We start from the raw sequence: 14,448 nt of genomic DNA, 5'->3' as shown, positions 1-14,448 counted from the left end.
GTTAATGAGATGACAGACCTTAGAGGAATGAAGGTCTGGTGCGGTTCTATTAAAGCGAGACGAAGCGGGATCTGTATTCACTTTGTGTGTGTGTAAGGTAAGGTTTCTTATATAAAATATAAATTATTGATGTTGAAAGTTGTACTTAGTTCCAATAAAGGGGTATTTCTCTGTGGTCAAATTCAGCAGGTGTTTCCTAGCATATCGCCATACAAGCCAATATTCTCCTCCTTTCTTTGAGGAACCCTACAAGAGGTTTAAGGGTACCAGTTTCAGTATGAAGAGAAAAAGGACTAAATGACTTTACCCTTAGAAATCAAACTAAACTTTATCTATTGAGAGTAGTCATAAGGATTAAGACCTCAAGAAAGTCGTATAGAAAATCAGCACAACTGTTTGCACAAACTCTTCGAACACACTCATTCATCTAGATCTCCACTGCACCATATTTCATAGCTTTTTTCACCACCAAGTCACCCTCTTTCTGACAATGAAAAAAACCCTTAAATTTGTTAACTATTGACATCCCATATTCAGTTCCACTATTTCAAACATGCAAAGAGCCTATTCAATTGCCTCTGAGTAGTGGCCATGCAAGCCTAAGTAAACATACACCAATTCCTTTTGTTTGCAAAATCAAATATCTGAAAGTACTTTCTAATTAACGCAACCAAATTCAACAGCTTAACATCCCAATTCAGATAGTAGATTGATAATTAATTGTCACGTGCAAGTAAAGATAAAGGAATTATGAAAGGAACACAGTTGTTTATACAATGGATTTCTCAAACACGCAGCCTAACCTTTGAATTAGGCTTCTTATTAGCAAATGAAACTTTATAGACGACACCAAAAGCACCCTCACCCAGCTTCTTTCCCAAAACAAAATCATCCTGCAAAACCAGAAACAACGTTTTTTAACCATAAAACAAATCATCATTGAGAAATATTGTAATAACTCGTTTTTGAGTCTAATCAGAATAGTGGTTGCGGGACCACTTAACCGAGTAAAAATATTTATTATATTATTTTAATAAGTTTTACAAGATGATGGAATTATAGTATAAAATTTCATTAAGAAATTTTACCGCTTAAATACTTAATTTGATAAAAAGGACTTAATCGCGTAAAATGTAAAAGTAGCATGCTATAAGTTAAGAGTATTTATTTGTCGATAAGTTGAATGAGATGTCCTTATTATGTTATTGGACCAATGATAGTGGTGATGGTCATAAATGACCTTAAAATATGTGAATTATGCTTTTATTTCATTAAGGTTAATTTGGTAAAATGGTTATTAATAGTGTATTAAAGTAAAAAAAAAAAAAACAGAAAGTAGAGTCATTTTCTTTCGCACGATCTTGAAGTTAGAAAGCCAAAGTTATGGCTTTTATATGCGCCAAGTTTAGATTCTCAATTAGGGTATGGTTTTATTCCGCTTTTAATAATTTATACGTTTTTGAGATCGTTGCTTTGTATTCTAGCTAGCCCGCACCTTAATTTCTGAAAATTTTGATGATTTTGAAATATGCCATTGTTGAATACTAGTATATTTTGAAGTATTATGCAAGATTATTGATGGGTATTGAAATATATACAAGTTTTATAAAGTAAATTGTGACAAAATGAGCTTTAGGGATTTAATAAAAAAAATGAAAATATGGGCTGATTAGAAGATATATATTATTCGGCTAAGAATACGTATAAAGAAATCTCGTATATTTTGTGTATTTGTGAATTAGGAACTAAAGTGTCAAAATGTGAAAATATGAAGGCTATTTTGTAAAAATGCCAAAATATATATATGGATTGAATTGATTGATTTGGTGAATAAATGAGTTAAATTTGAATTTATATAGATCAAGATAAACAAATACCGGAACTTGATCGGGGGAAACAAAAGTTAGACAGGTAGACGAAAGTATTTGAGCAAATACGAGGTAAGTTCGTGTAGCTAGAATTGAATTATTAAATATTTGTAATTGTCCAAAAATGAATGTATGTAAGTTGAATGAATGATCCACTTGAATTTTAAATTACCGATATGCTATTATATTACTGTTTACATGAATGCAAATGAAATGTTACAAATACTATATACGTTATATAGATTTGGTATAATAATAGGCATTGAATATTAAATTTTGAGTATTTAAATGTATGTATTTAATTATATTAAATATATAAATACGCATATGAATTGAGAAATTGAGCTATTGATTTTCATTTCTTAATTGATGAAATTGGATAATCTTGAGCCCGTTTGAACTTTAGAAAATCGCTTGATACGAGTGACTTGTCACTAGGGTTACCGTTTGGTCGAGCTCCTGCATTTGTTGCGGACTCACCACAGCTTGTATGAGCTTACCGTTTCAGCTCTACGGAGCTTACCGTCTCAGCTCAATAGAGCTTACTGTTTATCAGCTCGGAATGAACTTACCGATCATGGCTCGAAAGAGCGAAAATGATAATGAATTGACGAATTTCTGATAAATACACTTATAGTGTATCACCCGTGTATCCCTCGATGTTCTAATAGGTTCAACGGGCATAATTACTGTTACTGATCATATGAATAAGTTATATAATTATTTGGATGAATTACCATTGATATGTATAAGTTACTATTGATACGGAAAAATTTCATTATTATTGATGAATTACAAGTTACACGAATAGAATGGAATTGATATAAATGCTATATGATTTACATGAACTATTTGTTTTATGAATATATGAATTATATGGATGACATGATGTATTTAGCTATATGACTAACTCGTGGATAGTGATGTGAATAGACTTTGTGGACAAATGAGTTGAATTTAATTGTTTTAAATGCTTAAATGTTAAATTGGCAAGTTTAATTCTATATTATACGGCTTACTAAGCTTAATGCTTACTTCATTTATTTTCTTATGTTCTATAGACTTCGGAAGCTAGCTCGATTTTGGACTAGGTCGGAGATTTGCTATCACACTATCCAAGCAATTTTTGGTACTTTTGGACCTTTTGTAATTAATGTAAATATGGCATGTATAGTTAATTTTTTTTGTATGAATTTTGGGGTTTGATCAAGCTATGTGATATGACTTGAGTTGGAAATGTTTAGTTTAGAATGGAAACATTATGTGTTATGTTCATTTTGGGTGCACTTTGATAAATGGTATTTGGTATATATATATATATATATAAATGCCTTGGTTGAAATACTAGAATTGGGTTGTTTATATTTGAAATTTTGCAGGGGGTTTAATGTAAAAATAAGCCGAAATGCTGCCGAAATTTTTATAAAATAAAAATGAATGAATGAAATCAATTAGTAAAATTTATATGAATTATGATTTATTTTAATATGTTGGTTGTTTATTTTTAAATTATGTGTAAATTGTTTGATATGTCTGGTAATGCCTCGTAACCCTGTTCCGGCGATGGTTTGAGGTTAGGGGGTGTTACAAATATGAACCCCCAAAAACTAGATATGAATTCACTCACCTTCTTAAAAGTTGGTCTAAACAACCTCTCAAGGAAAGCAAGAACAAACATGTCGAAAAACCCAGGAGCGACACCTGGAGTGGCCCAGAGATAAGACAGAGCACCGACAGCCAAAATAGCACCCGGCACGGTTAGGGTTAGCCCATCGGGCTTGGGCAAAGTGCTTCTATATATGATATCACCACACTCCATGACGGTGCATGGCAACCCCACCCCCACTCCCACAAAGAAAGCACGAACTGCATCAATGAGTTGAGCTTTCAAGGACAAAACTCCAGGCGTTTTAGGAATTGAGGGGCTGGCTTTGGAAGAGAGCTTGAGTTTGAACTTGGTGCCAAGAAATGGAGATGGGTGTTTTATTAGTTGATGGGAGTTGCAAGGATTGATAAGGCCGATGGAAGCTCCACCGGATGCAACCGTGGCCATGCCTATAGAAGAGAGAGAAGTAGGCTAATTTGGGAAGCCTTACCGAAAGAGTAGAAACTCAGAGAAAGAGACACTGCAGTTTACATGAATCGGCTTCAAATTTAGACCACTAGTTGCTTTGTCTTTTAGGCTCTGTTTGATTGGTGGAAATGATTTTCCGAAAAATCATTTCCGCCTTTTCCAGTGTTTGATTGGCGGAAAACATTTTACATTTGCAAAATGAAATCCAAAGAACGAGAAATTGGCTTACAATTTGGGGAAAATGTCTTACGCTTCTAATTTCCGTAAGACATTTTTCGGAAACTCCTCTCTATCCCCTCTTTTGTTCCTCCCTTCATCTCCGGTACAAAACACTGATTCTGTTTATCAATTTTCCACTAACCCCCCAAGAAGTCCTTCATTCCTTCATTTCCTCGATTCCCTCTTCAATTATCGCAGTTTTCTTTCATTTCCTCGGTTCCCTCTTCTCCACATCCGTCTAGATTACCGTTCCAGACGTGCTCAGTTTCCGACCACCATTTATTTTTGCTATCTCCACTCCACTTTCCGTCAGATCTGTGTGAAATTTCAGGTAACCTTTATTATAGATTTGATTTTTTATGGTTTTCAATTCGGTCGAAAAAGAGTTGCTGGGTTTGTATTTTTTGTCCCGATATTTCTATAATTTTTTTTTTCACTTTCACTCCATTTGTTTGATGTTGAAGTTGCAATTTGATTTTCTTTTATCCTGGTATGATGCACAGCAAAAAGGGCTTTAGGTTTTTCTTCACTAAAATTGGGTAATGCAAGGTGTTGATTTCATATTTTGCTATTGTCAAGCTTGCTGAACCTACCTGAACTGTATATTGATTTGCATTGTTGTATGGCAAAACTGTATATTAGGTAGTTCTTTCAATTCGAGTGTTGAGAAGTCTCATCGATTTTGTCTTTCGAATGTGTTTTTCTTGACAGTATATACTGGTTTGCACGATTAGCTTGTTTGGAAGGTATATTATGGTGACTTTAGCTTCTTTCTTTTTAATTTTGATGATGATAATCTATTTTAGAAGTAAAAGAATTTGAGGTTCTACATGTGAGAGCACTGTTCTAGAGATGCCTAGTGCAATAGAAGTTTCATCATTGAAAATTTGAGGTTTTATTATCTTTACAAGTAACCAAGTTTTACGAGACATAACTTGAACATCACCCTGACAATTTGCTTTTATCAACAGCCCAACTTGTGGAATAAAAAGAAAAAAACAAATGAAACAATGAAAAACAATCCATAAATGCAGAACCAAAATGAACATACTAATGTAATGAAAAATACGAGGGACTTACTCTAGGTTGCCCTCTGAGCTTTGTTACTTTTCGAGAGTATTTCCTTCAGATCATCGCAGCGACTCCGGTGGTAATCTATCCACATGCAAAGTTGCCTAATGGCCTCCCTCTTCTCCTCTCCTAGGCCTAATATACCTTCATCCTTCTCTTTTATTGCCCTCTCCAACAACTCAACTTTATTCTCCAGTTGCTTAACCGATTTCATCAGATTCTCCTTCTCGTTTTCTTCCTTGTTTGCCTTAATCTGTAGCTTCTCAACTTGTTCCCGTAACGTAGATTCTTTTTCCTTCTGATCTTTCAGTTGCTCAATCATGTTAGTCATTTCATTCATAAGCTGCTTCTTTTCGCTCTTTGTTTCTCCAACCCTATGTTTAGCAATCCTTAGCTCTTTTGATGTTTCTTCAACGCAGTGTTTGTATTTACTATAGCCTGCTTCGAATTTCTGGTTGATAGCTTCAAATCCAATCAAGGTATTATTCACGTTCCCCGAGATATCCGTGATCATCCTGCGATATGCTTCATTGTTTTCAAACAATATTGTGATCCTTTCTTCATGCATTCTTTGTTGTATATATTTTGATACATTTACATATTCATATTATATTTTTTATAATACCTTTTATGTTGTGAAATAAGGATGTAGCCCACAATCATCCCTCCCTCCATATGCTTTGGAATTTCCAGATTGTTTGGATCATTCATAAAGATTTTATCGTTTGGATAAAATATTCATGTGGCTTGGAATTTCCAGATTGTTTGGATAATTCATAAAGATTTAGGTGCAAATAAATAATAACAACAATTTATCGTTTGGATAAAATATATATTTTAAATTAAAATATTCATGATTTTCGTTTTAAATGTTTTAGCAAATGATAACCATCATTCGCAATTAAAAATGTAGGCTAGCTAAGACCAGAGTGGGCAACTTAAAATAATTGGCTACGGCTATAAATTAATAAATATAGGCGTAAGATGTTAAAATAGTATAATTAAGCCTTTTGATTAGATCGTTATTATATTAAAGATCTTAATGCTTATATGGCACTGCTGTTTAAGCGTTTCCAACAATGACAAATGCAGTGGCAAATACGTCACTGAAGCCATCTAATTAAGCCTTTTGATGAAATTTTTGTTAGTTATGTCCGAAATATATATATACACACACATGTTGTAGTATTTACTGCTAGCTTTGTCCAGTCAGTCTTCTCACGCTTTTTTCATGCTGAAAATGGAGCATATATATTGTATTAATTATACATGAAAGATAACCTAATAATATATAACAAACTCTTGCACCAATTGAAGTATTGTATTAACTATGATCAATTTATAAGTGCTATTTTCAAAAAATTATTATTGGGCAATTATAATTAGCTTGATATGTATGTATGCACTTTTTTAGTCATGGTAACTTTATGTGATCTTATGAAAATCTTGCATCTTTTGTAGTAGTTAAAACATATTTGTGTGGCATTATTTTGTGTAGATGAATCGTAATCAACATCAAATGGCAATTGCTTTGAAACAATTTACTACCGACAAGACAGCACAGCTTTACGAACAAGTGATGTCGATGGAGGAAGAAGGATTTGATGATGACTTCTTGTGTTCTGTGTTTAATTATTTAGGGAGTCATGAATCAGATGCCAAAACGTTTTTAGTTAAAAGTAAGAAGCATAGAAAATTTTGGCTTCAAAAATTTTCTCAGGGTTGAAGATATTGATACTTTTATGTTGTGTAATATTATGCACTTGGACAATGTTGTTACTATGTGGTGTACTACTAATTATGTATTTGGATAATATTATTTCTAGTACTCATTATGGTTTCGAAGCAATTTATAATTATTCAATATTCTTACTAGTACTCATTGTGGATAATATTTTTCAATTTATAACGATCAATATTATAGCTTATTATTGAGTATTATTATAAATAAATCATTGCAATATATGTAAAAATAATTTAAAATATAAAAATTTATTAATATATATTAATATATGTAAAAAATAACTTTTCCGGAAAATATTGTCAAGAAATCTGTCAAACAGTAGAAAATATTTTCCAGTAAGTCATTTTACAGAAAAGTAAAACATTTTTCAGAAATCATTTTACGGAAAATATTTTATTGCCAATCAAACAGACATATTTGATTTCAATTTTGGGCTTGTTCTTCTTACAGTGACCAAAAAGAAAACATTTTTTTTTTCAAATATAGATCGCAAAGCACTTCGTAATGCTGTGCTATATTCAACTATCTTCAACCGACAATCATCGTTCAAGATAAGAAACTGATAGAAATTATTAGCAGGTATGATAAAAAGCAGGGAATCACTACAGATAATAGTTTTCTTTTGCATCAAAGCATAGCAACCACGAACTTGATATTATCATAACTTCAATTCCTTGTCTACCATAAAATTCAAAGATATGGAGAAAAATAATGACAAGATTAATCATAGAACCACGGGGTGCATTATGCTCAACCATAATAAAAATTTTCTTTAATAATACAGCAACGAACTGAGAGGATAAAGAAAAGGACATTTCCTACCATATAAATTCCAAAGGGAAAACTATTCCTAACAACTTTAGCGACAAATAAAGATTCTCCATTTTAAGTGCAGATAAGCAATGATTATTATTTCTTAATACCATGTTAAGTGCATATAAGCAATGATTATTACTTCTTCTTCTTTTTTAGGTTATTTTCCATGATTACAATGGTTCAAAGATTTCAGAAATAAACCTTCCTCAACGAAACATGAATGCCCAATCTTCACCTCCCTTTTCTCTCTCCGTTAAACCCTCAAACCCCAACACCAAAATCCCCCAATTCACCCCATTAGCTTCCATTACAGCACTCTGCAACAACCCCCAAACCCAAACTCAGTTCCCACTCAACGATTCAACTCGAACCCTCAAAACCCTTTTTGAAGCAAGTTCCATGTTTGCTGGAAACAAAACCTATCCTCATTCTCTATAAACCCAAAATGCCACTTTTCCAGACATATATTGAAAAGGGTTTTGATTAAACAAAAAGAAAGAATAGAGAAGCTTTTGATTAAAAAATTGAAAAAAATTTAGATTTAAAAATCTGAGAAAAAGATAAACGAAAGATATTTGAAAAGTCTGAGGAAGGAAGGAGATGAGGTTGGAGAAGAAAAAAAATCGTTGACTGTCACTGCCAAATAGGACGCCACGTGCCAAAAAAAAGTTCAAGTACCAATCTAGTATAAAAAAGCCTTAAGGACCAATATGAGAAAAGTGGTTAAATTTAGGGACCAATTTTATATTTAACCCTTCATTATTGTATTACTTATGGGTTTTTCGACCCCATCAGTCTCTCTTTATGGTTCAAAGTACGGGCTGAAACTGTCCAGACAGAGTTATAATAAAAAAGAAATCCAAAAACCTCAATGCTTGTTGAAACCCGACCGGCATACCGATCCGGAGAAAGGAGTAGAATCGATCTGAATCGTGAATCCTGACCGGACAAACCAGTAAAAAACTGGTTCATTTTGGCTAAACTTTTCTGGCCCAAAAAAAATCCAATCCCACAAGCCGATTCAAATCCCTTAAAAACCGACATGAACCAGAAACCGAAAATTGAACCAAAAAAAAAGGTAGTAAAATGGAAAAGGTGAAAAATATGTTCTTAGTTTTGATCATGAAGAAGAAGGAACTAGTCTGATGGAAGACAAAATGTTACTTTCTTGGCTCACTATACCTTGCATGAAATCCTCGTATCCAACAAAGAGGGCACTCAATGTTGTTTCATCTGGGCAAACAACAAAATTCTTGATAAAAAGAAGCAAGCTTCTGCTATGAAGCTTCAAAGACATGGCATTAAACAAGCTTCAGCTAACAAGCTTGCAACTTCACTAGCAAGAAGTGAAGCTTGCAACTAAAGGGTTCTTTTTTATCTGGTGAAACTAATAAGAGGAGTCCTTTTGTTACCTTTCATAAAAAAGGTTTGAAACATTAAAAATAAAAACAAATAAAGCTGATTTATGTTTATGAGAGACTCGTGTAATTAGAACAATAATAATAATAATTTTTAAAAAAAAATTGAAATAACGTGAGGGATCCTCATCCATTTTACAATTTGAGCATAGTTATTTTCGAGCCGAGCTGGTATTTAAGTAATGCCTTCCAAACAATGTTGATTTCGGGATTCAAGCATCGGAAAGAATAAGTTGTTTGGCAGCTTTAATAAAAACTTTTGACTTAACTTTATGACTAACTTATTTCTTAAATAAGATCAAACGACTTTTCCATTTAATTTGTATATATCAACAAGTTATAATTGAATTGATCGATCAATTGGTTCAATCAAAAATTAAAAACTTAACCGATTCAACTTCAAGTCAGATTTTTAAAACATTACCAGACTACCATGTCATCTCTCACTTACACAGCCACAAATTAAAGCTGATAGACTACTACTCTACAGTACACCAATAACTTGAAATTGAGTTCATTTAGTAGAGTATGTAGACATGGTTATATCTTGATTTGTTACAGGGAATAGCCTGCACATGTTATTCGGAAGCTTTTAACAAGATATGCCCATTACCACTTCTTTAAGTAAATTAAAGCTAAACGCGTGCTAAGAATGATCAGATGAAAAACAAAAGAGATGTTGACTAATTGAGATATCTTGTACGTAAAGATAACAAGGTATGGGAATTGGATAGCTATGATAAACAACACCATCGACTCACTATATGATGATTCTTCCCTCTCCCTTCTTACAATCAAGTTAGACCTAATGTTTCAATCACAAACAGGTCATTTGTTTGCTCTAAACAAATTTTTATATATTTCTTTAATCTTCGACTAAATTTGATGTTTATTAGACAAGTGTCACCAACTCTGTCCATAAAATCACAAATTTGAAATGGAATGTATCAATCATTTAAAACATCATTTTATCCAAGAACAAAAATCTACTGCGTTAAAAAATTACCACTTCGTATAATAACTGTATAAACTTATTACATATATATTTTCACCCATTTTATTTTTAAAAACTATTAATTTTCACTTGAGTCCAATTCTAGTAATAGCTAAATACGTAACAGATAGTAGACGAAGATGCCTAGTGGTTGGAAGTTCATGCAGGCCTGGGAGTGGGATTTAATACATGAACTATCTTATATACATAGTTTTACTAGCAAATGTAAGAGATTTTAGGGGGGAGGAATTTGCAATGGTTCACCAGGTGTGGGCTCTAAAGTCTTTGCATCCGGTAATTCCTTCGACAAAAGCTCCTGTATTTCAAATGGAAAAAACACTTGCCTCAGCCACTTGAATATCTACTACATAAAAATAACAATATTTACTGAGTGATACAAAATGGAAAATAAGTTGGACTAAGTCCTGAAGATGAACACCACAGGAGGTAGATATATGAGTTTAGGTCCCAATACGAGAAAAAGTGTTTGCCAATGACCCTAAAACCGTTTCTGGATGAATATATCAAATGGGCGCCAGCCAATGCAGATACCATGGTTCATTTTTTTTCAAGAAAGGGGAAGGGAATTGACCTTGAATGATTCAATTGTTCCTTCACCCTGGACTATGCTGGCTAGAAATCCTTTGCTATCAAGATCTCCATTTTTCATTGGCACAATGAACCTAGAAAAGAATCAAGGAAAGGTCATATGCATGGGAACAGTAAAACGTTGATTAGGCATAGATTCAAGGACTAGTTCAGGTAATGTACTTGGCATGGAGCAGTTTAGCTAATTGCACTGCATCTTCCTGTCCAGAAACCAGCGTAAAATTTGGAAGAAGCTGCTTGATCACTGGGGTGATAACAATGTCAGCATGCTCCTTCTGAAGAAAATCTTTATCGTATACGCAATGAGGCTCATAATAGAGAGTCAATTGGCCCTGTGGAGAAATGACTAGATACCTGAAACACATAATTCCAAGACATTCGGGAAAGAAACCTAATATGTGAAGATAGAACTCTAGAAGGGACATTGATAAGATACCAATGGTTAGTAACAGAGGATGCCAAGTCAAATTGACAAGTTGAAGCTTGGAAAGCTTTACCCATTCTCAGGTCGTTGCCATGGAGGACCCAGAACTGGCCCAGCAGTAGCTTGAATTCTGACTTTGGAACCATTCGCTGCTTCAACTTCCGACTCCTGACCAGGTTCTAGATACGTAACCTGAAAATTTCTAAAGCTAAGGTGAACTGGGTGTAAAATCGTAAGCTTGCAAATTAGTTTAGAACCAGGTGCTCTACTACAAAATAGCTTAATGAAATGACAAGCTCTGTCCTAACTTGTCTACATTTAACACTAGCATCTATTTATGATGATATATTCCATGAATGAAACCACAAAAATGCAGTGGAGACTGAAGTGCAAACAGATGCCTACAAAGAAGCAGCTCTGAAAACTAAATTAAACTTTTGAACTCACATTTCTGAAAAGAGGATCCAGCAAAGACTTGGCATTTGGAGTAGCAATGACTCTGAGATTTGGGGACATCTCGGAGAGCGGTTTTAAGGTTTTTAAATGGCAGTGATCATCAAGACTTTGTGTTATGAGTAAGCAATCAACTTGAGGAAGGTCAGTAAGCTGCACAAACAAAATTAGATTCCAATTATAACAAACACACACAGAGTAGAACGCCAAAGATGATTAACCACAAATAAATAAATAAATAAGTCCTACAAAGATCAGAAACATGGATACTAAAGAAGAAGAAAAAACCTCGAAATTCTTCAAAAATTTCTTGGCAGCATCATAGAGCCATGGAATACCAAAATCCAAGTTACCCACCAATATTGGATCAACCAAAACTCTCACCCCACTTATATCCCACAGCCAACTATTCCCCTATACACCAATAATTTAAACCATGTTGTCAACAACTCTTTTTTCAAAAAAAAAAAAAGTTTCAATATAACTGAATTTACAATAATAATAATAATAAAACCCACCTCTAGGTAAGTGAGGTTGAATACATCAGTCCCAGAAGAGCTTGACCCAACTGCACTTTCTTCAGAAACAACAGCAGAAGCCACCTTATCCCACCTGTAAAACCAACCCAAATCGAAAATTAATTAAAAAAGAAAGCATGCACTTAACCAAACAGAAAGAATGACACTTCTTGGTTGCAAGTTGATATATATACCTGCAAGTTGAGAGCTTTAATCTATCTGGATGGAAGCTAAATGGGGGTTGAAGCAGTGAGAAGAGACGGGTGGGTAAGAGTGCGGATAAGGGTGTGGGGTCTCTGTTTCTCCAGGCTTTGCAAGAAAAGGGAGCGGAATTGCAATAAACTGCCATGCCGATGCTGCTTTGCTTCTTCGGTGTAAAGCTTTGGCCAACTGGGTGTGGGATTTATTTAAGCCATTTGTAGCGTCATGGCCCTTCTTTAACCAATCCAGACACCTGCCTATCAAAGATAGGCTAATTTGGGAAGCCTCACTGAAAGAGTAGAACCTAGAAAGTGAGGGAAAGCCATAATCGGCTTCAAATTTAGACCACTAGTTGCTTTGTTTTTTAGTTTATGGTCTTTTTTTCCTGGGCTTGTTCACGATTATTTCAGCTTCTTTTTTTTTCCCTTTTTTGTGGAAGAGAGGGGGCTTAACAGGATTGAAGAGTCCATTGAACAAAAAGAAGTCCCGCGCACCACATATCATGCGCTGACAGAAATGAGTCAACGAAGTTTATGGGCTTTACGACCCAATCAGGCTCCTTTCTTTATGAACTTACATGGTCCAAAAGAGATGTTCACAGCATGGGCTGAAACTGTCCACACAAAGTTACAATAAAAGAAGAAGTCCAATAACCTGACAACTTTGAACTGCTTTGTCATCTCCCACTTACACAGCCCAATATTAGAGCTGATGGACTACTACAGCAACCACATGAAATGGAGTTCATTTAGCAGAAACAGGTGAGTATGTAGACATGATTTGTCTCTTAATTTGTTGCAGGGAATGGGCCTGCCTATGTTCTTCAGAAGATGCCCATTTTCCGCCAATGTTTTGTCATAAAACGGTTTCGAGTGGCTTGAGCAGTGCTGTCATGCATTCCTATAATTTAAATTAATCAGCATTTCCGGACTATTCATTGTGAATGATGAAACCACAAATCTGATTATCTGAAATTGCTAGGACTCTTCTGTTTTCATTGTAAACTTCAATTCCCACTTTAGTTTTAACGTTAAAAGACGTACAGGAATCATAATTAGCATCCTTCTCCAATTGAAAGGGAGAGTACAGTTTTCGATACTTGTCCACTAACCACCAAGAGGGCATAGAGAGGGGACCATGGATGCAATTATAGGGTATATACCATAAAAGATAACCAATTGCACTACTGCTTCATAAACAGAGAGTTCCCAAGCATTTGGCCGCTTTTCAAAAATTTGAGCCAAATGGGGTCTTAGAAAGTCGCCTTCTCTGGTAAAATGCAATGTATCTCTCTTTTTTTGTCACTGATTAACAAATGGATAAGATCACCGATGTAGCATAAACCGTTGTGTGACATTTGGCCAGCATATATCATAAATCCACTCTTAAATCATGTAAATGACACCACTAATGTGTAGCAAGAGGTCCCAGGTTTGATATCAATGCCTGATCAACTTTTAGCTCATCCCTGTAACAATACTATCACTACAAGTACAAACCAGTAATATAAATTTAGCTCAGCTTTTAAGAGGTCCGAGGTGTAAAGAAATCCAATGGCAGTAGTAATGTTGTCACGTTCAAGATAAGACAGATAGATTAAGAGATAATTGAGGGAAGAGAATCTGCGATTGCTTCACATTTGATTGTCAGCCAAAAAAGTCAAACAAAACCCAAAAGCAAGCGATGGAGGACTTTGAGTTCCCTTGGAATACTTTAAGGGGTAAATGGGCACCTTCTGCTTGTTAAGCGGGTATATATATATCCATAAGCCAACTTGGTCGTCGTTTGTTGACTTACTGCGCTCTCTTTCTGAATATTGACAAGTCTAAGTCTGTCTTTCTTCCAATCTTGATTTTTAATTTTAAAATAAAGGTAGATCTACGTATGGTGCTTTCATGGATGGAGTTTGTGTTTAAAGGTCTTTGGTTATAATTAATTACATGAATAGAAATTCATAGTTTCACTCTATCAATTTCACATCACATAGAAAATGCAGCCATTGACCTCTACATACAAACCATGAAACCCCGTCGAGTTGA

General features: G+C 34.4%; 2 protein-coding genes across 3 annotated transcripts; both read right to left on the bottom strand.

Annotated features, from left to right (window-relative positions):
• Positions 1-379: 379 nt before the first annotated feature.
• Positions 380-3,966, bottom strand: LOC105764564 (serine/threonine-protein kinase STN7, chloroplastic). The gene is made up of 3 exons (XM_012583191.2): positions 3,496-3,966; positions 804-893; positions 380-484 (listed from the first exon to the last, which is right to left on the bottom strand). The coding sequence occupies exons 1-3, from the start codon at positions 3,919-3,921 to the stop codon at positions 428-430; spliced, it is 573 nt and encodes a 190-aa protein (XP_012438645.1). The 5' UTR covers positions 3,922-3,966; the 3' UTR covers positions 380-427.
• A 6,210-nt stretch (positions 3,967-10,176) lies between these two features.
• LOC105764563 (uncharacterized) lies at positions 10,177-12,782 on the bottom strand. 2 transcript variants are annotated; one of them, XM_012583190.2, is made up of 8 exons: positions 12,403-12,771; positions 12,209-12,302; positions 11,979-12,104; positions 11,685-11,843; positions 11,311-11,429; positions 10,976-11,167; positions 10,797-10,887; positions 10,177-10,520 (listed from the first exon to the last, which is right to left on the bottom strand). In XM_012583190.2, the coding sequence occupies exons 1-8, from the start codon at positions 12,555-12,557 to the stop codon at positions 10,440-10,442; spliced, it is 1,017 nt and encodes a 338-aa protein (XP_012438644.1). In that variant the 5' UTR covers positions 12,558-12,771; the 3' UTR covers positions 10,177-10,439. The 2 variants fall into 2 exon arrangements, with proteins under 2 accessions (XP_012438644.1, XP_052481500.1); XM_052625540.1 differs by lacking the exon at positions 11,979-12,104 and having other exon boundaries at positions 12,403-12,782.
• Positions 12,783-14,448: the final 1,666 nt, after the last annotated feature.

This window comes from Gossypium raimondii, chromosome 12, assembly GCF_025698545.1.
Source record: "Gossypium raimondii isolate GPD5lz chromosome 12, ASM2569854v1, whole genome shotgun sequence".
In the NCBI taxonomy this organism is placed as follows: Eukaryota; Viridiplantae; Streptophyta; class Magnoliopsida; order Malvales; family Malvaceae; genus Gossypium; species Gossypium raimondii.
This window is presented reverse-complemented; position numbering and strand designations above follow the sequence as displayed.

What these genes read in the sequence shown, in the direction of transcription:
- LOC105764564 (XM_012583191.2), bottom strand. Translation starts at nt 3,921, where the DNA reads ATGGCCACGGTTGCATCCGGTGGAGCTTCCATCGGCCTTATCAATCCT. An exon ending in TTAGACCAACTTTTAAGAAG is followed by an intron (nt 894 to 3,495) that starts GTGAGTGAATTC and finishes CTGGTTTTGCAG; the next exon opens with GATGATTTTGTTTTGGGAAA. An exon ending in ATAAGAAGCCTAATTCAAAG is followed by an intron (nt 485 to 803) that starts GTTAGGCTGCGT and finishes TTTCATTGTCAG; the next exon opens with AAAGAGGGTGACTTGGTGGT.
- LOC105764563 (XM_012583190.2), bottom strand. Translation starts at nt 12,557, where the DNA reads ATGGCAGTTTATTGCAATTCCGCTCCCTTTTCTTGCAAAGCCTGGAGA. An exon ending in TCAACCTCACTTACCTAGAG is followed by an intron (nt 12,105 to 12,208) that starts GTGGGTTTTATT and finishes ATTGGTGTATAG; the next exon opens with GGGAATAGTTGGCTGTGGGA. An exon ending in TGGCAACGACCTGAGAATGG is followed by an intron (nt 11,168 to 11,310) that starts GTAAAGCTTTCC and finishes TATGTGTTTCAG; the next exon opens with GTATCTAGTCATTTCTCCAC.